The sequence below is a fragment of the Musca autumnalis genome, unplaced genomic scaffold (assembly GCF_047663935.1).
Source record: "Musca autumnalis isolate F117 unplaced genomic scaffold, ASM4766393v1 scaffold_5, whole genome shotgun sequence".
NCBI classification, from domain to species: domain Eukaryota; kingdom Metazoa; phylum Arthropoda; class Insecta; order Diptera; family Muscidae; genus Musca; species Musca autumnalis.
This window is the reverse complement of record NW_027412088.1, coordinates 67,686,569-67,712,588: the sequence shown is the minus strand read 5'-3', so window position 1 is coordinate 67,712,588 and position 26,020 is coordinate 67,686,569. Positions and strand designations below refer to the sequence as shown.

Genomic DNA, 26,020 nt, shown 5'->3' with positions numbered 1-26,020 from the left:
TATATATATATATATATATATATATATATAAATAAATAATTACACTATATTTTTAAATAATTACAATATATTTTTTTTTTTTTTTTTTGGTAAAGTTACAAATGTTTCGCAATGGTATAAAGGAAAAACTTCATTGACAAATTAAAAACAAAAATAAAAAAAAATAGTAATTATGGATTTGATTTTTAAATAATCTTAGATTAATACAGAAAAAAATTCAAGAAAATCGAAGTGTACAATCATTGATAAAAATTTATTTTAATATTAAATCGCGAAAATTTCACACAAGCCCATTGTGAAATTTTTTTCATTGTTTATTAGATAGCTGTTAAAAAACAAAAAAGGATGTTTTATATTTAGACCAATATCAAAGTAGTTATGACTATTTCTTTACATCTAGTTTTTACGGAACTCGACTTTCTCAAGACGCGATATATCTGAAACCGATAGTCCAAGTACTCCCAATTTTTTGTATTTATAGGGTTTTAGCCTCAATATCGCACCGATACTGAAATGTAGTATTTAGTCTTCGAAGGTGCTAGAAATTCGACGTATAAGTATACGAAAAGTACTAAAAGTTACTAAATTTAGTACCAATTGTATATTTTGAAAGGATATACAGTAGAGTCGCAATAATTCGTACCTCGATAATTCGTAATCTTCGATATTTCGTATAAGCTGCCGGTCCCTTGAAGCCATTTCCTTCGCATTTTAATCTCGCTAATTCGAAATTCTCGATAATTCGTATAAAATTGCCGGTCCCCTGAATTACGAATTATCGAGGTTCTACTGTAGATAGAATCTTGAAATTTGGTATGGGAATAACGGTTGGGAAGTGTTGTTGATATAAGGAAATGGTTTTAGAAATTCGTACTAATGCGTACGAAAAGTAATAAATGGTACGAAAATTTGGTACAATTTTGATTTCGATGAACGAATAGAGCTAGAAACGTGAAATATAGAATTAAGATTACTGTTTGAGTGTAAGGTTGAGATATGGAGGCAGTTTTGAAAATTCGAACATATGTGTACGAAAAGTACCAAGTGGTACTAAATTTGGTACAATGTGGATTTAGGTGAAAGGATAGAGTTGAAATCCTGAAATTTAAATTTACGGTTACTGACTGTTAGAGTACAAGATTGATATATGGAGGTAGTTTTGGAAATTCGTACTTATGTGTACGAAATGGTACTAAATTTTGTACTATTTGCATTTGGGTGATCGGATGGAGATGGAATCTCGAAATTTGGAAATGAGATTTCTGTTGAAGTGTAGGATTGAGGTAGTTTTGGAAATTCGTACTTATGCATACGAAAAGTACTATATGGTACTAAATTTGGTACAATTTGGATATGGGAATCAAGAGTATTGTTGGAGTGCAGGTTTGAGGAAGTTTTGGAAATTATTATTTCTGTGTGCGAAAAGTACTAAATGGTACGAAATTTGGTACATTTTGGATTTGGGTGAAAGGTTAAAGACGGAATCCTGGTAACCTGACATTTGGAATTAACCTGACAATTGGAGCGTAGTATTGAGATATGGATGTAGTTTTAGAAATTCGTACATATGTGAAAGTGAATGTGATACGAAAAGTACGAAATGGTACTAAATTTTGTACTATTTGGATTTGGGTGAACGAATTGAAATGGAATCTTGAAATTTCGAATTGAGATTATTGTTGAAGTGTAGGATTGACGTAGTTTTGAAATTCGTACTTATTCTTAAAAAAAGTACTAACTGGTAAGGAATTTGGTACAATTTGGATTTGGGTGTACAAATAAAGATAGAACCCTGAAATTTGGAAAGTTTTGGAAATTCATACTTATGTGTACGAAAAGTACTAAATAGTACAAAATTTGGTACAATTTGGATTTAAGTGAACGGATAGAAATGATATTCTGAAATTTAGAATTAAGATTGCTGTTGGAGTGTAGGATTTAGGTAGTTTTGGAAATTCTTACTTATATGTACGAAAAATACAAATTTGTACTAAATTAAGGTAGTTTTGGAAATTTGTACTTGTATTTCGAAAAGCACTATATGGTACTAAATGTTGTACAATTTAGATTTAGGTGAACGGATAGAGATGAAATACTGAAATTTGCAATTAAGATTACTGTTGGAGTGTAGGATTTCGAAATTCGTTTTTATGTGTACGAATAGTACTAAATTTGGTACAATTTTTATTTGTGTGAACGGATAGAACTGGAATCCTGAAATTTGGAATTAAGATTACTGTTGGAGTGTAGAATTTTGAAATTCGTTCTTATGTGTACGAAATCCTACGTGCGTAGGATTGAGATATGGAGGTAGTTTTCGAAATTCGTACCTTCGTGTACGTTCTTAATGGAAATTCGTATCAATGTGTTCGAAAAGTTCTAAATGGAACTTAATTTGAAATCTTTTGGTATTTGCTAAAATATAAAACTGGAATTCTGATCACTATTTGCGTGTAGAATGGAGATAAGAAAGAGATTTTGGAAATTAGTGCTTATAGTACTCAGCGGTAATAAACTTGATATTGGGTGTACGAATAGATGTGGAATTCAGTAATTTAGTATTAAAGTCGGGTTGAGACTTGGATGCGGTTGTGGAAATACGTACAATAAGTATACGAAAAGTACTAAGTGGTACTCAATTTGTTATTGGGTTAAAATAGAACTTGTATCTGTATTTTGTATCAGTTAGGGTCAGTGAGTAGCTTTGGTATATGAAGTGGTTTAGGAAATACATTCCATTAATATACCGAATGTACTAAATCGTTCTAAATTTTGTATTGGATGTAGGGACGCAAATGGAATTCTAAAAGTTTGCCTTTGCCACTGTAAGTGTGGGGGTTAACTTATGGAGATCGGCTTGGAAATACTTACTATGAAAGACACTAAATGATACAGAATTTGGTAAAATTTGTGTTTGTGTAAAGGGGTTTGTTCACTGGAATTTTGAAATATCAGGAGGAGGTTTCGGTAATTCGTAGTTATATGTCTGAAAAGTACTAAATAGTACTATAATTTGTATGGTACTCTTCTGGTATTGCATAAACGATAAAAAGTTTTTTTTTTTTTGAAATTCTGAAATGCTGTATTAATGTCGCTGTGGTCTGTGCTATAGAGGTGGTATTGGTAACACTTTCTGTAAGGCTACGAAATGTACTAAATGATACAAAATTTTGTGTTAGGTTTAGGAATAAAACTGGAATTATATCCCAGCAAAAATATTGGAGCCACATGTGCCGAATAACACATTGCAAGTAATGAGTACGGTGGCACAGAGCAACCCAGAGTTGTGTGTTCAAAGCACGCTGTGAACGTTTTAGTATGTTCATTTGGAAACGTAAATCTATGTGACAGTTTTTACCAGAAAGTTTTATCCCTGAAAACAGACGTTTCTAAATTGAAATATCTCAAAAATGTGGGTCTCTGTTGATGTATAGGGGTCCTGTAAAGGCCTCGGTTCATAAGCAGTCTCGCTTGCTTGCCTTGCTTTCTAGCTTCATTTCTGTCATAATAAAAATAAAAGAATAAAGAAGGCCGAGCAAATTTCGAACTAGGCTGCCCTTTCTTTATTCTTTTATCACAAGCAAGGCAAGGCAGGCTGTAAGGCCGATTTTTTTTTTTGTTTGGAAATTCGAACTAAAGGGGTACGAACAGTACTCAAATGAAATTAAATATCAATTAAAATAAGTATTAGTATAAGGAACTTGTCAGTGCTTTTTCCATATTAAATATTCGTTTTTTATTTCCGCGTATTCCTCTATTAAACAAAAGTTTCCATTAACTGAATATAACCTCTTTGCCATGATAGCGATAACAAATTGTAATGCATTTGCAAATGTTTTGCTATGCTGTAAATCAGTTGCAATTCTGCTGCCTAGCAAGAATAAACAAACGACGTGAAGTGTCAAAATTATAGTATATTGCAATTTATTCGTATAGAAATTTTAGCGGCTTTCAATATTTATTTTTTGTTGTTGACATACTTATGCACATGAAGTGAATAAATTTAATTTTTGAAATGGTATATATGTATTAAATTAAATTAATAATTAAATTAATTGCAAAATAAAGGGTTTTGATACACAAATTAAATTAAAAAAATATTGCAATTTCTAGCTACCTTCCAAACCTAAATTGATTGATTGATAGATTTGTGTATCATTATTTAAAGGCGTAATTTACATTAGTGACGCATATTCAGTGTTTGAGTGAAATTGTACAAATTTGAAATGATAAAAGAACTATTTTCATGATGAGAACTGCCGTTAATGGTATTGACATATCCATAATTCCTTTCGATATTCACCATCAACGCATATTGGGCCCTATCTGCTTGCACAAGCACCCAGGATTCGGAATCGCCGATTTCGCTAGTATCAGTGTTTTGTAAAGTGTTATTTTTGTTTGACGATATGTGAATTTGTTTTTAAACTGCTTACGTAAACTAAAGTAGAATTTATTCTTCTTCTTCTTATTTTACAACTAATGTTGTTTGTTGTGTTTGTCGTCGGCATAAGCAATTGGCACGTACCTATTGTTGTATATGGTGCCATTTCCTTTAACTTTTGCATCTCGTATAACCTTTTCCAGCAAGATGTAGAAGAGTTCACACGAAATATTGTCTCCTTGTCTGAAACCTCTTTTGATACTAGATTTAACTGAGTAGCGTGTATCATTCAATGTCATCTTACAGAGCCGAATAAGTTTTGCGGAAATAGCAAATTCAGGCATGGATTGGAATACCTTTGGGCTGCGGAAGGATGCTTTATAATCGCAAAAATGATGGTAGTTGCCGATCTACATCTCTCGGCAGGGTAAATATCTGGTCAATGGTGGATTTGACATAAAACCACACAGGTATGGCCCAATTATTAGGTTTTAGTCGCTCACACAATATAACACTGAGCGACACGAAAATTATTAACCATATTCTGACACCGCAGCGTGATAAAAGACCAAAAATAAGAAAAGACTTGTCCCGGCGTGTTTCCCTATCACTTTCGCGGTTATGGCCCCAAGGACCTGAGTCATTGATGTCAAAAGCGATCATTTTGTCAGGCACATATCTTCTAAACAGCTAAGATTTTGGGTTTACTCGTGGAGGAAAAGTTGTAGCTCTCGTCTTAAAGAATAATAATTGTGAACACATAAAATCCATTCAACCTCACCGTCTAGGTCAAAATCGTCAAGGTCAAATTTCCCTCTTAATTATTTCTCGGATTTTAGCCTACAGACATCAACCCGATCAAAATTGAAGCAAACAACCAACTAGAACAATGTACTTTAGATCTTCGTAAACAACGAACTCAGTAGAAACGGTTCTTAATGGTCAAAATAGCAAATCAAGTGCGATTTTAATCTCTTTTCTGGGTTCCTGCATCATAGATACTAAACTGTTCAAAATTCAAGAAAACAATGGGCCACAATAGTTTAGCAAATATATCAGCAAACAACTTTCTGGAACATACAAAATGTCTATGACAGGTTCAAAAATGTGAAAATACCCAAAAAATCCTGAAATAATTCGGTTTATATACTTTTTTCTCCGATACCGGTCCACAGATACCGAACCATCCAAAAATTAAGGATACAGCCAACGACAAAAATGTACCAAAGATTTCAATAAACAATTTTCTAGAACATAAAAAGATTCTAGGAACGGGTTTTCAAGCTCAAAATTCAATTATTATACATCATTGTTTCCTGTTTAGGTCCGTTAAAACCTTTCAAATTTCCTTGAGTTTTGAACAATATGTTATTTCCAGACCTGAGCTTGGGGAAACGTTAAAAATAATTTAATTTTTTTGTGAATTTCAGCTTGAAGGTCTGTTCCTAGAATCTTTTGATTCTATCCTCGCTAGTTTTGGGTACCAACAGTTTGGAAAAATTACCTTTTCATATCCTGAGCACACTATCTGTATTTGTTACCAAATTTCCTTGCTTGTTTCTACAGGAGGAAGTCCTGTTCTGAAGCCATCAATTTGATGTTTCACTCTATGGTAGAATTTTCGGACTTCATTCTGACTCCGGTACATCTCGATTTTTTCTTTTCCTCTCCTTTTTTTCCGATACCTCTCTCATGCGCTACGCTTTGCTACTGATTGTAGAATGGCCCCATATGCGGCATGCTTTTCTTCTGTAGCAGCACGACACTCCCAATCATACTTGATCGGAACAAGGAATGTTGTGTCTTTATTTGCTATGTTATTCGGGTACGTACTTTGGTGCAACAAGCTAGTTATCCAAGACGATGAGTGCTCGTCAGAACGATCGTACATCCAATTAATGTCTTCCCTCTATGTACCACAACGTGATCGCTTTGATTTCTTGTTGTTTGGTCTGGTGACAACCAGGTGACCTTATGAATGTCGAGATGCTTAAATATGGTACTGCTAAGCATCATGTTTACTGCCGCCATTAAGACTACCAGCCTCAATCCACTGTGCAGAGTGAATTTCCCGAGTGTTGGGCCAAAGATATTATTCTTTCCAATTTTGACATTAAAGTCGCCAAGAATGGGCAGGACATGTTTCTTCTAAGTGTTCGCAAAATATATATTGTCCTGTATGGCAGTCATATCGGCCTTGTACTTTATACGTACTTCTGCCAGTGCGTAAACTGCACTTTCTCTATAAAGAGTCCGAACATTCCAGGAGCAGATCATTGTCCTTAAAATGTTTCCGGGGTAGTCAATTTTATAGGGGGTTCGTTTTTCATTTTCTTTGCCACTTCACAGTACGAGGACTACTAGCGGGTTCATCATCGCTCATTCTTATGATATGGCCTAGCCAAAGCAATCGTTGCATCTCGATACGTTTATCTATACTGATGTCGTTGTATAGCAGATACAGCTCGTGGTTCATACGACGTCAATATTCACCGTCGACGCAGATTGGTTCATAGATCTTTCGAAGAATTTTTCTCTCAAACACACCAAGCACTGCCTTGTCTGCTGACGCAAGTATCCAGGCTTCTGAACCATACATCAGCACGGGTAGTATCAGTGTTTTGTAAAGCGTTGTTTTTGTTTGACGAGATGTGGCTTTATTCCTAAACTGCTTACTCAGCCCGAAGTAGCATCTGTTGGCCAACACTATTATTCTTCGTATTTCGCAACTGATGTTGTTCGTTGGCCAACACTATTCTTTTTCGTATTTCACAACTGATGTTGTTCGTTGTCCCTTACGAAGTCCCTTACTACCTCAATATTATAGGAATCAACGTCAACAGTTGGCCCGATCTCTATGGACGCATTGCGCGACGACACCATTAACTTTATCTTCTCGCCGTTTATCGCCAGACCCACTTTAGCAGATTCCCTTTCGACTTTTCCAAAGGTATCAGTTACTTCCTTTACCGATCGACCTATGATGTCAATGTCATCAGCATAAGCTAGTAACATATGGCTGTTTGTATATATTGTGCCACTTCTTTTCACCTTCGCATCTCGCATAACCTTTTCCAGCAGAATGTTGAAAAGATCACACGAGAGGCCATCACCATGTCTGAAACCTCTTTTGGTACCAAACTCTTCGTAGAGGTTCTTTCCTATTTTAACTGATGATCGAGTATCAGTTAATGTCATTCTACAAAGCCGGATGAGCTCTGCAGGGATACCAAATTCAGACATTGCGTGGAATACCTTTAAACGTCGGGGGCTGGTAAGTGTCGACCTGCATCTCTTGGGTCTTCTCCAGGATTTGCCGCAGGGTAAATATCTGGTCAATGGTGGATTTGCCAGGTCGAAAGCCGCATTGGTATGGCCCAATTATTTCATTGGCCTTAGGCTTTAGTCGTTCACACATTATCCCTGACACTACACCTTTTTCTATTCGAAACATTGTAGTTGTAATTCGTAACATTTAATTTGTAATTCGAGAATTCTATTTGTAATTCGTAACATTTCATTTGTAATTCGAATTATTCCTTTTGTAATTCGAAATATTCCATTTGTAATTAGAATTATTCTGTTTGGAATTCGAATTATTCTATTTGTAATTCGAACTTATTTCATTTGTAATTCGAACTATTCCATTTGAAATTCGAATTATTCCATTTGTAATTCGAATTATTTCATTTGTAATTCGAATTATTCCATTTGTAATTCGAATTATTATATTTGAAATTACACATGAAATCATTCGAATTACAAATGGAATAATTCAAATTACAAATGGAATTCTTGAATTACAAATGAAATGTTACGAATTACAAATAGAATTCTCGAATTACAATTAAAATAATTCGAATTACATCTGAAAAAGGTGTATCTTGTAGGCAAAAGGGAGAAGACATATTCCCCTATAGTTAGAGCATACAGTCTTATCTCCCTTCTTGTGGACAGGGCACAGAATGCTCAGGTTCCAATCGTCTGGCACTCGTTCTTCCTGCCAGATGGTGCCAACTAGCTGATGAATACACCCTATCAGCGTGTCGCCTCCTGTGTTGAACAGCTTGGCTGGTAAGCCATCGGCTTCTGCTGCCTTATTATTATTCAGCCGGTTTATTGATGTCTTTACCTCATCTTGGCTGGACGGTATACATTCAATACCATTTTCTGGGATTGGATGTGTGGTATCTTTGCCGTTTTCGCTACTATCACATACCAACAGTTTGGAGAAATGTGCTTTCCATATGCTGAGCACACTATATGTATCAGTTACAAATTACCTTGCTGCTCTCTACAGGAGGATTTGCCTGTACCAAAGCCATCAGTTTGATGTTTCACTCTTTGGTAGAACTTTCGGAGTTCATTCTGGCTCCTGTACATCTCGATTTTTTCACACACTTCCGTCTTTCCATTTCTCTCTTTTTCCTGCTGAAAAGACGTTTCTCCTCTCTCCTTTTCTCTCGATACCTCTCTCGTGCGCTACGCGTTGATACTGTTTGTAGTGTAGCCCTATATGCCTCATTTTTCTCTTCAGTAGCAGCACGACACTCCTGGTCATACCATGGATTCCTTGGTGGAAGTCTCTGGTATCGTGGTATGGATTTTGAGGCTGTTTGCATGGAGTGGGCAATATTTTGCCATTGTGCTGATATGTTATCTGGACGAGGAGTGCTTTCATTAAGCAATGCAATTGAGTACATAGAACGACTCGAGTGTCTAAAAGTATCCATTTTTAGATAACCTATTCTTTGAGTGGCAAGTTATACTTTTACTTATTTTATAAGTGGCAAGCAACACTTATACTTGTTTTTTGGCAAGTGGCTCATGACTGTTGAAATCAGCTAATTACGCATTTCTCTGCACCACACTTTGAGATAGCCCCCACATAAAGATACCGTCCGTTTTAAGACTTTTTTAAATGCATTTTTATACCCTCCACCATATGGAGGGTATAATTAAATTTGTCATTCCGTTTGTAACACATCGAAATATTCGTCGGAGACCCTATAAAGTATATATATTATTGATCAGCATAAAATTCTATGTCGATTTGACCATGTCCGTCTGTCCGTCCGTCCGTCTGTCTATTGAAATCAAGATACAACTCGCAATTTTAAAGACAGAGAGTCAAAATTTGGCACAGAAGTTTTTATTACTTGCAGGATGGTTGGTATTGAAAATGGGATATATCGGTCCACGTTTTGATATAGCCCCCATAGAACGGTACCTTCCGATTATCGGTATTTTTAAGGTTTTAGCTTCATTATCCTACCAAAATGGCTGAAATTTGTTAAGTAGTCTTCTTTAGGGGTACAAAACTTTCTCCCAGAATTTTGTCAGTATCGGTCCACACCTTCCTATAGCCCCCATAGAACGGTACCTCCCGATTTTCGGTATTTTGAAGGTTTTAGCTTCATTATCCTACCAAAATGGCTGACATTTGGTACGTAGTCTTCTTTAGGGGTATAAAACTTTCTCCCAGAACTTTGTCCGTATCGGTCCATGCCTTCATATAGCCCCCATGGAAAAGTACCTCCCGATTTTTCGTATTTTGAAGGTTGTGTCTTCAATATTCCACCAAAATGGCTGAAATTTGATATGTAGTCATCAATGTGATATAAAACTGTTCGCCATAAATATGTCTGTACAGGTCCACGCTTTCATATTGCCCCATTTCTGAATAAAATTCGTCGGTTTAGGTCCACGTTTCGATATAGCCCCCATTGAAGGGTACCTCCCGATTTTCGTAATACTGAAGATTGCGACGTCAATATCCAACCGAAATGGCTGAAATTCGTTATTTCGTCTTCCAAGAGTTATAAAATATTCCAGAAGAGTAGTATAAGTATAGGTCCAAGTCTTCATATATCCCCATAGAAGCGTACTTCGTCTGCTCCGTCGGAAAAGGTCGTAAGTCCCTCTCAATAAATTTTTCAGGAGGAAGAAAAAACATTCCAGCGCTTTCTGTATTAAAGATTTTATTATGGTGGTAAAGGCAGTATTTTTCGTTTATTTATTCCGCTTCAATACTTGTACTTTGTTTGATAAAATTCCGTCGCGTTAGGGGGATAATTGGATGTCTTTGGACTTACGACCTTTTCCTTGTACAGTTTTGTATTTTTGTAGGGACTTACGACCTTTTCCTACAATTTACGGACGTTTTTAAAATAAAATATTTATACTTTACGAAACAATGTGGAAAGGGTATTATAAGTTTGTTTTGTTCAATATTCGTGTAACATCGCGAAGTATTCGTCGTAGACCCCCTCCCCTTGCCATTTTTCATATCTTGACGAGATAAAGCGATCTAGCTATGTGTGTCCGTCCATCCATTAACAAATGTATTGTTCCGACCAGAAGTGACCCCTTTAGATGTTAGTTACGATGTGTGAAATGGACCAAACCCACAATTTTTACCCGACTTTGTAGCTGTCCTGTAGATCGCAGTAATATTCCGATCGGAGCGAAATTTTAAGAATGATTTGAGTTTGAGACAAAGAATAAGCTTGCAATTCAACATGGTGATCAGATAATTATTAGCGGGTTTAATGGACCAAAACTTTTGGGTGAAATCTTATATATAAAAGACAATGTGTGTATGTTTGTATGTTCCGCACTGACTCAAAAACGGCTGAACCGATTTTTTTGAAAATTTCAGAGAATATGCAAGGAACAATCGAGGTGAAAATAGACTTTATATTTTTTTTTGAATTTCGAAGGGGCGGGGGCAGGCCCTATTTTTTTAAAAAACGCTAAATGCGCTATATATATAAAACTTACGAAAGAATCCTTTTCTCCAATCTTGGGTACATATTTTAGCAATAAGACCCGACCAGAGTAAAATTCTAAGTCGGTATAACCATGAGCGTCTGTTCGTCTTTTGAAATTAAGATACAGCTCGCAATTTTTAAGATGGATTTCTGTGGTTCGATATAGAAGTTTCTATTACTTAGGATGTTTGGTATTGACGCCTTTATATAGCCACCATAGAACGGTACCTCCCGATTTCCGGTATTTTGAAGGTGTGGCCTCAATATTTCTCCGAAATGGCTGAAATTTGGTATTTATTCTTCGTTTCGGGTATAAATTTGTCTATATAGGTACACGCCTTCATATAGCACCATAGAACGGTGCCTCCCGAATATGGGTATTTTGAAGGTTAGCCACATTGTTTTACCGAATTTGCTGAAATTTAGTATATAGTCTACTTCATAAACGAAATGAAACTAATTGAAGTAAAATTCAATACAACTCATGGTGGAGGGTATAACAAGTTCGGCCTGGCCGAAGGGGCCAGCAACGTGGACCGGTTAGGCTAATATTTAATATAAAACATGACATATTGTACCTACGACCTTGTATTTTTGCCTTATGACCTTTTCCGTCAATTATATTTCATGATTAATTCCCAAATAGTGTCCTTTTTTGTCTTCCCAAGTATTTCTGCCCCAACTCACTGCATCTTTTGTTTTTGTCTGCAAACCATGTATAATCTTCAGCATGTAATGTCTTCCTGCCTTTAGGAAGTTTATCATCAGAGCTTTCAGAATCACCGTGAAAACCATAGGGAACTAGACCCATGACACCATCGTCTAATTCCATTCCAAATTAATACTGCTCTTTGTTAGCAAAAACCATTATGTCTTCAATCAATTATTATTTCAGAATCATTTAATAATATAAACATTGCATTCACCCGTCCGTTAGAAGGCATTACTTTATTGAATTCAGAATACAAACTAATCTCGTTATGTGAATAAATGTCCCAAGAGAAACCACAAATTACCAGTTGATAAAGTTAACTAAGATATACGACAGAAAAAACAGTAAAAATTTTGATTTTTTTTACAAATTTTTCAATACATGAGGTATTTGAACACATACAGCATCCCAATTTGTATCAATGAAAAGGCCAGAAGTCCATCTTTCATCATCAGTTCGCTTATAGGGGAAAATAGAATGTACAAATGTAAATTTTCATTGCAATATAGAAATTATCACATTTTTGTTCAAAAGTTTGGTCCACAGGCTCCGCCAAATATCATCCAAAGGTGTAGGCTAGTTCTTTACATTGTACCCCAACCATGGATGACGTTAAATATTATATCTGAACTACATTAGCTGTAGTATTCTTTTAAAGTATACATTTTCCTGTGGACTTACGACCTTTTCGTACTCAAATTTGTACGTTTTGTGGACTTACGACCTTTTCCGACAAGGGCAAAACGTATAGAAAAACGCGACATACTACCATCTTCTTTGTATCATACGACGTGTTGTGACTTTTACTATCATCCTGTAACAAAAACGCGATTTCCAAAAAAAGTGGACTTACGACCTTTTCCGACGGAGCAGACGACTTCTTGATTTTCGGTATTTTTTAAGTTTTAGGAATATAGGAAATTTGGTATTTAGTCTTCTTTGATCCTAAAAACTTTTCGTAAAAAAATTGTCGGTATAGATCGACGTTTTGAAATAGCCCCCATAGAATGGTGCCTCACATTGTTTTACCGAAATTTAGTATTAAGTCCTCTTTATACACGAAAGGAAACAAATTATTCCATTATACTTCAATACAACTTGTGGTGGAGGGTATAACAAGTTCGGCCCGGCCGAACTTAACGCCGTTCTTACTTGTTTGACCTTATTTCGGAATTTGTGGTATTGGTAGTCGAAAGACTTTTCCACTTAAAATTGTGAACAAGGAAGGAAACCATTTCTACCATTTTAGTTAGTCCATATTTACATTAGGCAATTTTCCTTGCGGCAATTGTCAGTTTGCAGGAGAGAGAGGTGAGGCATATGGTAATCCTTTGCCTCTCAACACCCTCTCTCATCGACAAACTGACAATTGCCGCAAGGAAAATTGCTTAATGTACATATGGACTTAAGAATATTTTATACTGCAGGGTATAAAAAGTTCGACCCGTCCGATCTTAACGATTTTTTTTATTTTTTTTTTCACTATATCATTCAGTAGAATTACAACTGACAGATTTATTTGTTTAATAATATCACTTGTCAAATCACATGCATATGCACATACAACTCAATCTCAAAATTATCTTTCCAATTAGGTTCAGCAATAACTTATTGTGATGACAGATATCACAAATAATGCAATTCATTGTAGTGCCAGTGCGAATTTTTGAGGTTGTCTACAATGAATGGTTGCACTTCAGTTTGGCATTTGTCTATTCCGCAAGCAATAGTTCTGTCACAAGCTAGAACGCACACACACATACCAAAGTGAAAGTTGAAATTGAAAAGAAAGTACAGTTTTATGCTCACAAATGTAATAGCCAAGGGTTTGTCATACATTCATACATACCATGCAACCAATCAAGCTGTATATGCTTGGATGAGGATGGAAGGTTAAGTGTGTGTGTGGGTGTGTGTGTGACATTACAAAATCTAATTAACTCAAATCATGTCCATTTCAATTCACCCACAACAGCTTCCGAAACATTTTACCTCTCTTATGGCATGTACTCTGGTCTTAATGCTACTTTGCTCTTGGTCTCATTGGAATGGTGTTGAGGGTGCACGAATATTGGCTGTATATGCATTTCCGGGTAAAAGTCATTATGGCATGCATTCAGCATTGATTAAGGAACTTGTGGACAGAGGACATCAGGTGACAATGATTGCGGCATTTACTTTGAAACATCTAAAATTGGGACAAAATTACACAGAGATTCTTATAGAGCCAGTCTATGATTTCTGGAGTGATGGTAAGGAAGCTGTACAAAAAAAATTAAAAATACACACAATATTCTATTTCTCTTTTTTTAGTTATGAAATACTTTAAAACTGACAACATTTTTGAATTAACGGATATGGGTAATTTACAATATTATAAAATGTTGGATATTATTGCATTTTCAACCACCGAACATGCCCTAAAGCAGCCGAAAGTGCAGGATTTCATTAATGACCCCAACCCGAAGGGTAAATACGATTTATTGCTATGCGAACAATTCTATCAGGAACCATTTTTGGCTTTGTCGCGTATATATGATGTTCCCGTTGTCACCAGCAGCACTTTGGGCTTTGAGTCACGCATGAGTCAAATGATGGGCGTCATTATGCCATGGTCTTTTGTGCCGCACACATTTTCACCTTTCACCGATCGCATGACATTTTTCGAACGCTTTATGAATTCCTTTTATTCGCTAACGGAAGATTTCATTCGAGAATATGAATATTTTCCAAAAATGGATGCAATGATGAGGAAATATTTTGGCCATTTAAATGGTAAGTATTCATATCGGAATCTATTTGTTGAATATTTTTTCCAAAAATGTAAATTATTATAGGTTTCTTGAAATAGGTTGCAAAAATATAGCATAACAACTGTTTCCAGGAAATCCGCAGGGGAAGGGAATGAAAGAAGAAGAGAATATTTTTCATATTATCATATCCGAATCCATTCTTAACTATTTAAATCGTTCCACTTCTTTGGGTACCTTCCCCAAAAATTTCAAAAGCATTTGATTAAGTGCAATTTAAGGGTTGTTCGAGAATAGTTTTGGAATTTGTAGCGAAGGTAGTCTTTGTAGCCTTCATTACAACAATATATTTTTTCATGTAGAAGTTCATAGACCTTGCAATAATGGACCACAAAGCCCTAAAAACCATCCCGGCACCTAATAAAATGACTTATAAACACGAGATTAAGTTCCAAGATAAACTATGTGACTTTAAGGCCTTTAAGGCCACCTCTCAGACCGTGTTGAAATTTTAATAGCAGATAGTCCTTGTGGACATGACTACAGCAGAATAATTTATTGTTATTGGAAGTCAATGCTTCCCGAGGTGGTGGCCCAGAAATGCCGCAATATGTTTAAGGTCACTTTTTCATACAGCAACCGTACCAACGTATAGTTAAGTGTAGGTTTTCACTATAGTTAGGTTTCGTAATCAGAGTTGGTCCAGGTTTCGTAACGGTCCACGTACGACCACTCGCCTTTTATAAAAACGTTGATTGCTAGAACACAAACGGTCTTATAGGTCTCCAAGAGTCCCGCTGAAAATCAAGGTTCTTTAAAAGAGTAAAAGTCTTACAGAAGATCTATGGTCCTACTGAATATCAAGGGTTTTATAGAAGACCAAGGGCCTTTTAGAAGGCCAAGGGTCTTATAGAAGCCAAAGTGTCTTATAGATGACAAAGTGTCTTATAGAAGACCAAGAGTCCTATAGAAAACCAAGAGTTTTATAGGAGACCAAGGGTCTTATAGAAGACCAAGTGTTTTATAAAAGGCCAAGGATCTTGTTGAAGACAAAGTGTCTTATAGAAGGCCAAGGGTCTTAAAGCAGACCAAGGATCTTATAGAAGACCAAGGGTCTTATAGAAGACCAAGTGTCTTATAGAAGTCCTAGGATCTTTTAGAAGACCAAGGGTCTTATGGAAGATCAAGGGTCTTACGGAAGACCAAGGGTCTTAAAGAGGACCAAGGGTCTTATAGAAGACACGGGTCTTATAGAGGACACGGGTCTTATAGAAGACCAAGGGTTTTAAAGAAGACCAGGGTCTTATAGAAGACCAAAGGTCTTATAGAAGACCAAGGGTCTTATAGAAGATCAAGGGTCTTATGGAAGACCAAGGGTTTTATAGAAGACCAAGGGTCTCATAGAAGACCAAGGGGCTTATAGAAGACCAAGGGGCTTATAGAAGACCAAGGGTCTTAAAGAAGACAAAGTGTCTTATAGAAGACCAAGGTTTTTATAGAAGAAAAGGGTCTTATAGAAGTCCTAAGATCTTTTAGAAGACCAAGGGTCTTATAGAAGGCCAAGGGTCTTATAGAGGACCAAAGGTCTTATAGAAGACCAAGGGTCTTATAGAAGACCAAGGGTCTTAAAGAAGACCAAGGGTCCTGTAGAAGACCAAGGGTCTTATAGAAGGCCAAGGGTCTTATAGAAGACAAAGGGTCTTATAGAAGACCAAGTGTAATATAGAAGTCCAAGGGTCTTGTAGAAGACCAATGGTCTTATAGAACACAAAGGGTCTTATAGAAGACCAAGGGTATTATCTTTTAGAATACCTAGGGTCTTATACAAGATAACATTCTTATAGAAGACCAAGGTTCTTGTAGAACACAAAGGGTATTATAGAAGACCAAGGGTCTTAAAGAAGATCGAGGGTCTTATAGAAGACACGGGTCTTATAGAGGACACGGGTCTTATAGAAGACCAAGGGTTTTAAGGAAGACCAGGGTCTTATAGAAGACCAAAGGTCTTATAGAAGACCAAGGGTCTTATGGAAGACCAAGGGTCTTATAGAAGACCAAGGGTCTTATAGAAGACCAAGGGTCTTATAGAAGACCAAGGGTCTTATTGAAGACCAAGGGTCTTATAGAAGACCAAGGGTTTTAAAGAAGACCAAGGGTCTTATAGAAGACCAAGGGTCTTATAGAAGACCATGGGTCTTATAGAAGACCAAGGGTCTTATAGAAGGCCAAGGGTCTTATAGAAGGCCAAGGGTCTTATAGAAGTCCAAGGATCTTTTAGAAGACCAAGGGTCTTATAGAAGACAAAGGGTCTTATAGAAGACCAAGGGTCTTATAGAAGACAAAAGGTCTTATAGAAGACCAAGGGTCTTGTAGAAGTCTAAGGATCTTTTAGAAGACCCAGGGTCTTATAGAAGACCAACAGTCTTATAGAAGACAAAGGGTCTTATAGAAGTCCAAGGATCTTTTAAAAGACCAAGGGTCTTATAGAAAACCAAGGGTCTTATAGAAGACCAAGGGTCTTATAGAAGACCAAGTGTCTTATAGAAGACCAAGGGTCTTAAGGAGACCAAGGGTCTTAAGGAGACCAAAGGTCTTATAGAAAACCAAAGGTCTTATAGAAGACCAAGGGTCTTATAGAAGACCAAGGATCTTATAGAAGACCAAGAATCTTATAGAAGACCAAGGGTCTTGTAGAGGACCAAGGGTCTTATAGAAGACCAAGGGTCTTAAAGAAAAGCAAGGGTCTTATAGAAGGCCAACAGTCTCAGAGAAGACCCAACGTCTTATAAAAGACCAAGGGTCTTGTGAAAGACCAAGGGTCTTATAAAAGACCAAGGGTCTTATAGAAGACCAAGGGTCTTATAGAAGACCAAGGGTCTTATAGAAGACCAAGGGTCTTTTAGAAGATAAAAGGTCTTATAGAAGACCAATGGTCTTATAGAAGACCAAGAGTCTTATAGAAGACCAAGAGTCTTATAGAAGACAAAGGGTCTAATAGAAGACCAAGGGTCTTATAGAAGACCAAGGGTCTTATAGAAGACCAAGGGTCTCAGAGAAGACCAAGGGTCATATAGAAGACCAAGGGTCTTGTAGAAGACCCAGGGTCTTATAGAAGACCAAGGGTCTTATAGATGACCAGTGTCTTATAGAGGACCAAGGGTCTTAGAGAAGACAAAGGGTCTTATAGAAGACTAAGGATCTTATAGGAGACCAAAGATCTTATAGGAGACCAAGGGTCTTATAGAAGACCAAGAGTCTTATAGAAGACCAAGGGTCTTATAGAAGACCAAGAGTCTTATAGAAGACCAAGGGTCTTATAGAAGACGAAGAGTCTTATAGAAGACCAAGGGTCTTATAGAAGACCAAGGGTCTCATAGAAGACCAAGGGTCTTATAGAAGACCAAGGGTCTCATAGAAGACCAAGGGTCTTATAGAAGACCAAGAATCTTATAGAATACCAAGTGTCTTATAGAAGACCAAGAGTCTTACAGAAGACCAATGGTCTTATAGAAAACAAAGCGTCTTATAGAAAACCAAGGGCCTTATGGAAGACCAAGCGTCTTATAGAAGACCAAAGGTCTTATAGAAGACCAAGGGTCTTGTGGAAGACCAAGGGTCTTGCGGAAGACCAAGGGTCTTATAGAAGACCAAGGGTCTTATAAAAGGCCAAAGGTCTTATAGAAGACCCAGGGTCTTATAGAAGACCAAGGGTCTTATAGAACACCAAGGGTCTCATAGAAGACCAAGGGTCTTATAGAAGACCAAGGGTCTTGTAGAAGACCAAGGGTCTTATAGAAGTCCAAGGGTCTTATAAAAGACCAAGGATCTTATAGAAGACCAAGTGTTTTATAGAAGATCAAGGTTTTTATAGAAGAAAAGGGTCTTATAGAAGTCCTAGGATCTTTTAGAAGACCAAGGGTCTTATGGAAGATCAAGGGTCTTATGGAAGACCAAGGGTCTTATAGAAGGCCAAGGGTCTTATAGAAGACCCGGGTCTTAAAGAGGACCAAGGGTCTTAAAGAGGACCAAGGGTATTATAGAAGACACGGGTCTTATAGAGGACACGGGTCTTATAGGAAGACCAAAGGTCTTATAGAAGACCAAGGGTCTTATAGAAGACCAAGGGTCTTATAGAAGACCAAGGGTCTTATAGAAGACCAAGGGTCTTATTGAAGTCCAAGGGTCTTATAGAAGTCCAAGGATCTTATAGAAGACCAAGTGTTTTATAGAAGACCAAGGTTTTTATAGAAGAAAAGGGTCTTATAGAAGTCCTCGGATCTTTTAGAAGACCAAGGGTCTTATGGAAGATCAAGGGTCTTATAGAAGACCAAGGGTCTTATAGAAGGCCAAGGGTCTTATAGAAGACCAAAGGCCTTATAGCGGACCAACAGTCTTATAGAAGACCAAGGGTCTTGTTGAAGACCAAAGGTCTTATAGAAGACCAAAAGTCTTATAGAAGACAAAAGGTCTTATAGAAGACCAAGGGTCTTGTAGAAGACCAAGGGTCTTATAGAAGACCAAGGGTCTTATAGAAGACCAAGGGTCTTATAGAAGACCAAGTGTCTTATAGAAGACCAAGGGTCTTAAGGAGACCAAGGGTCTTATAGAAAACCAAAGGTCTTATAGAAGACCAAGGGTCTTATAGAAGACCAAGGGTCTTATAGAAGACCTAGGATCTTATAGAAGACCAAGGATCTTATAGAAGACCAAGGGTCTTATAGAAGACCAAGGTTCTTATAGAAGACCAAGGGTCTTGTGGAAGACCAAGGGTCTTATAGAAGACAAAGGGTCTTATAGAAGACCAAGGGTCTTATAGAAGACCAAGGGTCTTATAGAAGACCAAGGGTCTTATAGAAGACCAAGGGTCTTATAGTAGACCAAGTTTCTTATAGTAGACCCAGGGTCTTATAGAAGACCAAGGGTCTTATAGTAGACCAAGTTTCTTATAGTAGACCCAGGGTCTTATAGAAGACCAACAGTCTTATAGAAGACAAAGGGTCTTATAAAAGTCCAAGGATCTTTTAAAAGACCTAGGGTCTTATAGAAGACCAAGGGTCTTATAGAAGACCAAGGGTCTTATAGAAGACCAAGGGTCTTATAGAAGACCAAGGGTCTTATAGAAGACCAAGTGTCTTATAGAAGACCAAGGGTCTTAGGGAGACCAAGGGTGTTATAGAAAACCAAAGGTCTTATAGAATACCAAGGGTCTTATAGAAGACCAAGGGTCTTATAGAAGACCAAGGATCTTATAGAAGACCAAGGATCTTATAGAAGACCAAGGGTCTTGTAGAGGACCAAGGGTCTTATAGAAGACCAAGGGTCTTAAAGAAAAGCAAGGGTCTTATAGAAGGCCAACAGTCTCAGAGAAGACCCAACGTCTTATAAAAGACCAATGTTCTTATAGAAGACCAAGGGTCTTGTGAAAGACCAAGGGTCTTATAAAAGACCAAGGGTCTTATAGAAGACCAAGGGTCTTATAGAAGACCAAGGGTCTTTTCGAAGATAAAAGGTCTTATAGAAGACCAATGGTCTTATAGAAGACCAAGAGTCTTATAGAAGACCAAGGGTCTTAAAGAAAAGCAAGGGTCTTATAGAAGGCCAACAGTCTCAGAGAAGACCCAATGTCTTATAAAAGACCAATGTTCTTATTGAAGACCAAGGGTCTTGTGGAAGACCAAGGGTCTTATAAAAGACCAAGGGTCTTATAGAAGACCAAGGGTCTTATAGAAGACCAAGGGTCTTTTCGAAGATAAAAGGTCTTATAGAAGACAAAGAGTCTTATAGAAGACCAAGGGTCTTATAGAAGACCAAGGGTCTTATAGAAGACCAAGGGTCTTATAGAAGACCAAGGGTCTTATAGTAGACCAAGTTTCTTATAGTAGACCAAGGGTCTTATAGAAGACCAAGGGTCTCAGAGAAGACCAAGGGTCATATAGAAGACCAAGGGTCTTGTAGAAGACCCAGGGTCTTATAGAAGACCAAGGGTCTTATAGATGACCAGTGTCTTATAGAGGACCAAGGGTCTTAGAGAAGACTAAGGGTCTTATAGAAGACTAAGGATCTTATAGGAGACCAAAGATCTTATAGGAGACCAAGGGTCTTATAGAAGACCAAGAGTCTTATAGAAGACCAAGGGTCTTATAGAAGACCAAGAGTCTTATAGAAGACCAAGGGTCTTATAGAAGACGAAGAGTCTTATAGAAGACCAAGGGTCTTATAGAAGACCAAGGGTCTTATAGAAGACCAAGTGTCTTATAGAAGACCAAGAGTCTTACAGAAGACCAATGGTCTTATAGAAAACAAAGCGTCTTATAGAAAACCAAGGGCCTTATGGAAGACCAAGGGTCTTATAGAAGACCAAAGGTCTTATAGAAGACCAAGGGTCTTGTGGAAGACCAAGGGTCTTGCGGAAGACCAAGGGTCTTGTGGAAGACCAAGGGTCTTGCGGAAGACCAAGGGTCTTGTGGAAGACCAAGGGTCTTGCGGAAGACCAAGGGTCTTGTGGAAGACCAAGGGTCTTGTAGAAGACCAAGGGGCTTGTAGAAGACCAAGGGGCTTGTAGAAGACCAGGGGCTTGTAAAAACCAAGGGTCTTATAGAAGCCCATGGGTTTCTATAAGACCCATGGTCTTCTATAAGATCCTTGGTCTTCTATAAGCCCCTTGGTCTTCTACAAGCCCCTTGATCTTCTACAAGACCAAGGGTTTTATAGAAGACCAAGGGTCTTATAGAAGACCAAGGGTTTAATAAAAGACCAAGGGTCTTATAGAGGAGCAAGTGTCTTATAGAAGACCATGGGTCTTCTAGAAAACCAAGGGTCTTATAGAGGACCAAGGGTCTTATAGAAGACCAAGGGTCTTATAGAAGACCAAGGGCCTTATAGAAGACCAAGGGTCTTATAGAAGACCAAGGGTCTTATAGAAGACCAAGGGTCTTATAGAAGACCAAGGGTCTTATAGAAGACCAAAGGTCTAGAAGGCTAACGATCTTATGGAAGACCAAGACTTATAGAAGACCAAATTCTTATAGAAGACTTAGGGTCTTTTGGAAGACCAATGCTCATATAAAAGACTAAATGACTTATAGAAGATCTAGGTCTTATAGAAGACATAGGGTCATATAAAATACCAAGTGTTTATAGTAAACAAAAAGCCTTATAGAAAACCAAGGGTCTTATAGATGATCTACAGCAAATCAAGGGTCTTATAGAAGACCAATGGCCTTACAGAAGACCAAGGGTCTTATAGAAGATTAATCGTCTTACAGAAGACAAAGGATCTTATAGAAAACTAATGATTTCATAGGAGACCAAGGGCGCTATGGCAGACCATGTGTCTTATAGAAGACCAAGAGCCTTTACAGAAGACCACGGTTGCTATAGAAAATTAAGGTTCTTATAGAAAATCACGCTCCTTTTCAAGGAATTTACAGCAAACCACACATTGGGAAAGATTACATAACTTATTTCCGTTAACTTTATCTTATGAGGTTATGAAGTCTGGCGGTCGGTTAACACATACGATGATAGGGAGGTAGTCTAAGCCAAGGGACTACAGCAAACTATAAGACGGGTTGTCACGACACGTCATTTAGTACACCGGGTGTCATAATGGTGATATCTAGCGAGCTGCGGCAATATTTTTTTATTCTTTTAGGAGCGTTTAAAATGTGGAGCCATCACTGTACTCCTCTGGTCATTACATAGGATGTAATGCCTAATGTAATGAATAGCTCTGAATTCCTCTAGCACCAGGAGATTTTTGCCATCCAAAGGCGAACTAATATCAGGAATATAACGCCGGGCACATCTCTTCATCGGTGGTCCCACACTTTATATATTCATGCCATGCTAGATAAGTCTGTACTGGACTGACTAGTGTATAAGAAAGGCAAGTCCTCCTTCTCCGCTGCTTGTACCATCGCAACGTTGCAAGGTGAAGGTGAGCTTTGTTACCTGAATCGCGGCGACCATGATGTTCTTTCGACTCATAAAGCCGAAAATTCCGCTAACTTTAGTAGGGAAACCCTTGCAATTGAATTGCAGTAACGGTGCATTTTCGGGACACTGAATAACAACATGTAGTTTTAGATGCTGCGTTTCTTGTTGTTGGAGAGCTCCGGGATGTCTCGTATTCCGACGGCGACAAAGTTGAAAACATGTTCGGAGATGTTCTTGAGTAGCAAACTGCATCATAAGTCCTATTGCAGTAGACCTGGATGGTGCTAAGGCCAGAGCAAATTCGGAAGTGCAGCCATTTCCTACATCCATTGTTCCAACTTGTTTTGTTCTTGGTACAAATTTATCCTGATCCAGTTCTTATATTCCTTGTTTCAATCATAAATCATGTTTTAAATCCATAGTTCATTACAGCAGCGTTGTTAGCTGAAAACTTTAACTACAAAAGTAAAAATCATATAAAAACTAAGAACCTTATCGTTGAGCTAAGCCATAAGATATTTCTCCACGTGCCCTTTTTGGGGTGTTCGTGGGAAATATTTGTCTCTAAATAAACATAACTTGTCCTTCCCTCTTCTAGTTGATATACCATCTGTATCAAAGCTGGAGAAAAATATTTCCGTGGCAATGGTCAACAGTTACACTCCCTTGAGTACCACAAGACCCTTGGTGCCGGCTATGATAGCTGTGGGAGGTTTACATATATATCCAAACAAAAAACTACCACAAGATTTACAAACATTTTTGGATGAAGCCACAGATGGCGCTATTTTCTTCAGCTTAGGTAAGAAACCATTTAAACCTCTTTCCTTTACCAAATATATTAAATATTATCTCCCTTTACAGGTAGTAATGTTCAATCCAAGGATATGCCCCTTGAAAAAATGCATATCTTCCTCGATGTCTTCGCTTCGTTGAAACAGCGAGTCATATGGAAATTTGAAAATGAAAGCATTCCAGATATGCCAAAAAATATTCTCATACGTAAATGGTTACCACAATCTGATATTTTAGCACATCCAAATGTCAAGGTGTTCATAACACATGGTGGTCTCTTCGGTACCCAAGAAGGTGCCTATTATGGTGTACCCATGTTGGGTATACCCATATATTGTGATCAACATTTAAATATGCGCAAGGCGGAGCTTAGCGGTTATGCCCTTAAATTACATTTTCCATCAATCACCAGAGAAATTCTTAAGAAATCGCTGAATGAGTTACTCCATAATCCATCTTATCGTGATAATATACAAAGAATTTCGAATATATTTCGTGATCGTCCTATGGAGGCCCGTGAAACAGCCGTCTATTGGATAGAATATGTTATACGCCACAATGGGGCAAAACATTTACGTTCTGCTGGTCTCGATTTGAAATGGTATCAACTTTATTTATTGGATGTTATTGCTGTGGCTGTAACCATACCGATATTCGTTGTTGCATGTGTGGTGTTCATTATACGAAGGCTATGTTTTCCATCGACAAAGATTGTTAAGAAAATAAAGGAAAATTAATATGTTTTCAGTTTAGCATTAAAACTGGTTATATTTCATAATAAATCTATCTTTAGTTGATATAAATTTTTAGATGACATTATCTTTTAAATAATTTAGAAAAAAAAAACAAGGAAAAAGTATAAGAGGTCTTTGTCGACAGAGATATTTCCTCAGCCTGTGTGAATTGAAACTATCATCGATGGAATATTCTACCGTCCACACCAAAAAACTATGCTTTTAGTGGGTTTTCAAAAATTTGTGGCATGTCAAGACGTATGAACTTGCCGACAAAAATATGGACTAAACAAGTAAAAAAGTATCAGTCGGCTTTGCCGACAGAGATATACCCTCAGCCTATGTGAATTGGAACTTTCATCTACGGACAGATCGAATGTATTTTTGGACATTTGAACTTGCCGACGAAAATGTAGACTATGATTAAAGTTCAAAAGTTTTGCGGAGGAGGGAGTGGACCGACATAGTGCATTACGGAAGTGGATCTTATTTTGAGAGTCATATCTTTTCGATAGATATCGCGCCCACTAGTCATTTCAGTGGGTTATCGTACACCTATTGGACCAGTATGCCAGGATACATGGACTTGTCCACGGAAAACATATGGCTGTAAATAGGATATAAGGGGGGTTTTGTCTAAGGCTGAGGTGAGTTCAGTCGCAACCACGAGACCTTAAGTGAAAACACGAGTAATGACAATTCAATTCTTTATTATCACCTCTTGGTGCTTAATTTATGATTAACATGTGGATACTTATGTGATATATGCGGTTATATATGGTGGTTATTCATCTCAGCTGGGTGGAATCTTACTGTGGGCTCGTAGTCAGTCGTCTTCGGGCGACACGAGAAAGAGTAATGTTGGTAAAGCTGTAGTTGTAGCGCTGGCGGCAGGTGTTGGCTCGATCGTACACAGTGGTAGTGGTTGTTATGTTGATGCTCGGCTGTAGTACTCGTACCCCACGACTCGGCTTGTTGTATTCTGGTTTCTATAGTCGTGTTGAATCGACTCGGGTTGATGATACTCGGCTTGGTGTAGTCGTGTTGGAGCGACTCGGGTTGATGTTACTCGGCTTGGTGTAGTCGTGTTGAAGCGACTCGGATTGATGTCTTCGGGGTGATGATACTTGGCTTGGTGTAGTCGTGTTGGAGCGACTCGGGTTGATGTTACTCGGCTTGGTGTAGTCGTGTTGAAACGACTCGGATTGATGTCTTCGGGTTGATGATACTCGGCTTAGTGTAGTCGTGTTGGAGTGACTCGGGTTGATGTTACTCGGCTTGGTGTAGTCGTGTTGAAGCGACTCGGGTTGATGTCTTCGGGGTGATGATACTTGGCTTGGTGTAGTTGGAGCGAATCGGCTTTTTGTATTCGGGTTGATGTGGTCGTGTTGAAGCAACTTGGCTTGTGGTATTCGGATTGATGACACTCGGCTTGGTGTGATTGTGTCTATGACCCTCGGCTCGGGCTGATGATACTCGGCTAAGTTTCGTCGGCTTGGTGTGACGTGTTGATTATCCTCGGCTCGGGCTGATGATACTCGGCTTTGTGCGATCGTGTTGTGACGCTGGCTTTGAACTTTTGTGGGGGAAGTTTCCTAAGGAGAGGGCCGATATGAATCATTTTAGAAGTTAGACTAAGTTTGGACAAAATATGACGAAGGCTAAATTTTGGACAAAATCGGTTTATCAGTTCGAGAGTTATTGTTATCTGCTTTCCCAAGAAGTATGGACTTGCCACTGAAAAAACTTTTACCGTCGTAATTGAGACAGTGATTGAAATTTGCTTCAGCAGAAATCAAAGTTAGTCAAGAGCAGGTCTTAAACTGAAATTATCCGAAATTTTGTGTGGGAGGTAACCGAAGGAATTGACAAATATAGTCCATATTCAAACCTGATCTATATCTGGCAGATATATATATTAGTATGCGTAAAGT

General features: G+C 37.8%; 1 protein-coding gene across 3 annotated transcripts; it reads left to right on the top strand.

The window, feature by feature from the left end:
* The first annotated feature begins 3,842 nt into the window (after positions 1-3,842).
* Positions 3,843-24,155, top strand: LOC141406274 (UDP-glycosyltransferase UGT5-like). Of its 3 annotated transcripts, none has more exons than XM_073991513.1 (5): positions 3,843-4,018; positions 13,845-14,121; positions 14,183-14,644; positions 23,156-23,359; positions 23,422-24,155. In XM_073991513.1, exons 1-5 carry the CDS (start codon positions 4,016-4,018, stop codon positions 24,087-24,089), a joined length of 1,614 nt encoding a protein of 537 aa, XP_073847614.1. In that variant the 5' UTR covers positions 3,843-4,015; the 3' UTR covers positions 24,090-24,155. The 3 variants fall into 3 exon arrangements, with proteins under 3 accessions (XP_073847614.1, XP_073847615.1, XP_073847616.1); XM_073991514.1 differs by lacking the exon at positions 3,843-4,018 and adding an exon at positions 13,480-13,766; XM_073991515.1 differs by lacking the exon at positions 3,843-4,018 and adding an exon at positions 13,561-13,761.
* Positions 24,156-26,020: the final 1,865 nt, after the last annotated feature.

Excerpts from the sequence above, each read along its gene's own strand:
- LOC141406274 (XM_073991513.1), top strand. Across the intron at positions 14,645-23,155 it reads ATATTTTGGCCATTTAAATG|TTGATATACCATCTGTATCA; the intron begins GTAAGTATTCAT and ends TCCCTCTTCTAG. Across the intron at positions 23,360-23,421 it reads CGCTATTTTCTTCAGCTTAG|GTAGTAATGTTCAATCCAAG; the intron begins GTAAGAAACCAT and ends CTCCCTTTACAG.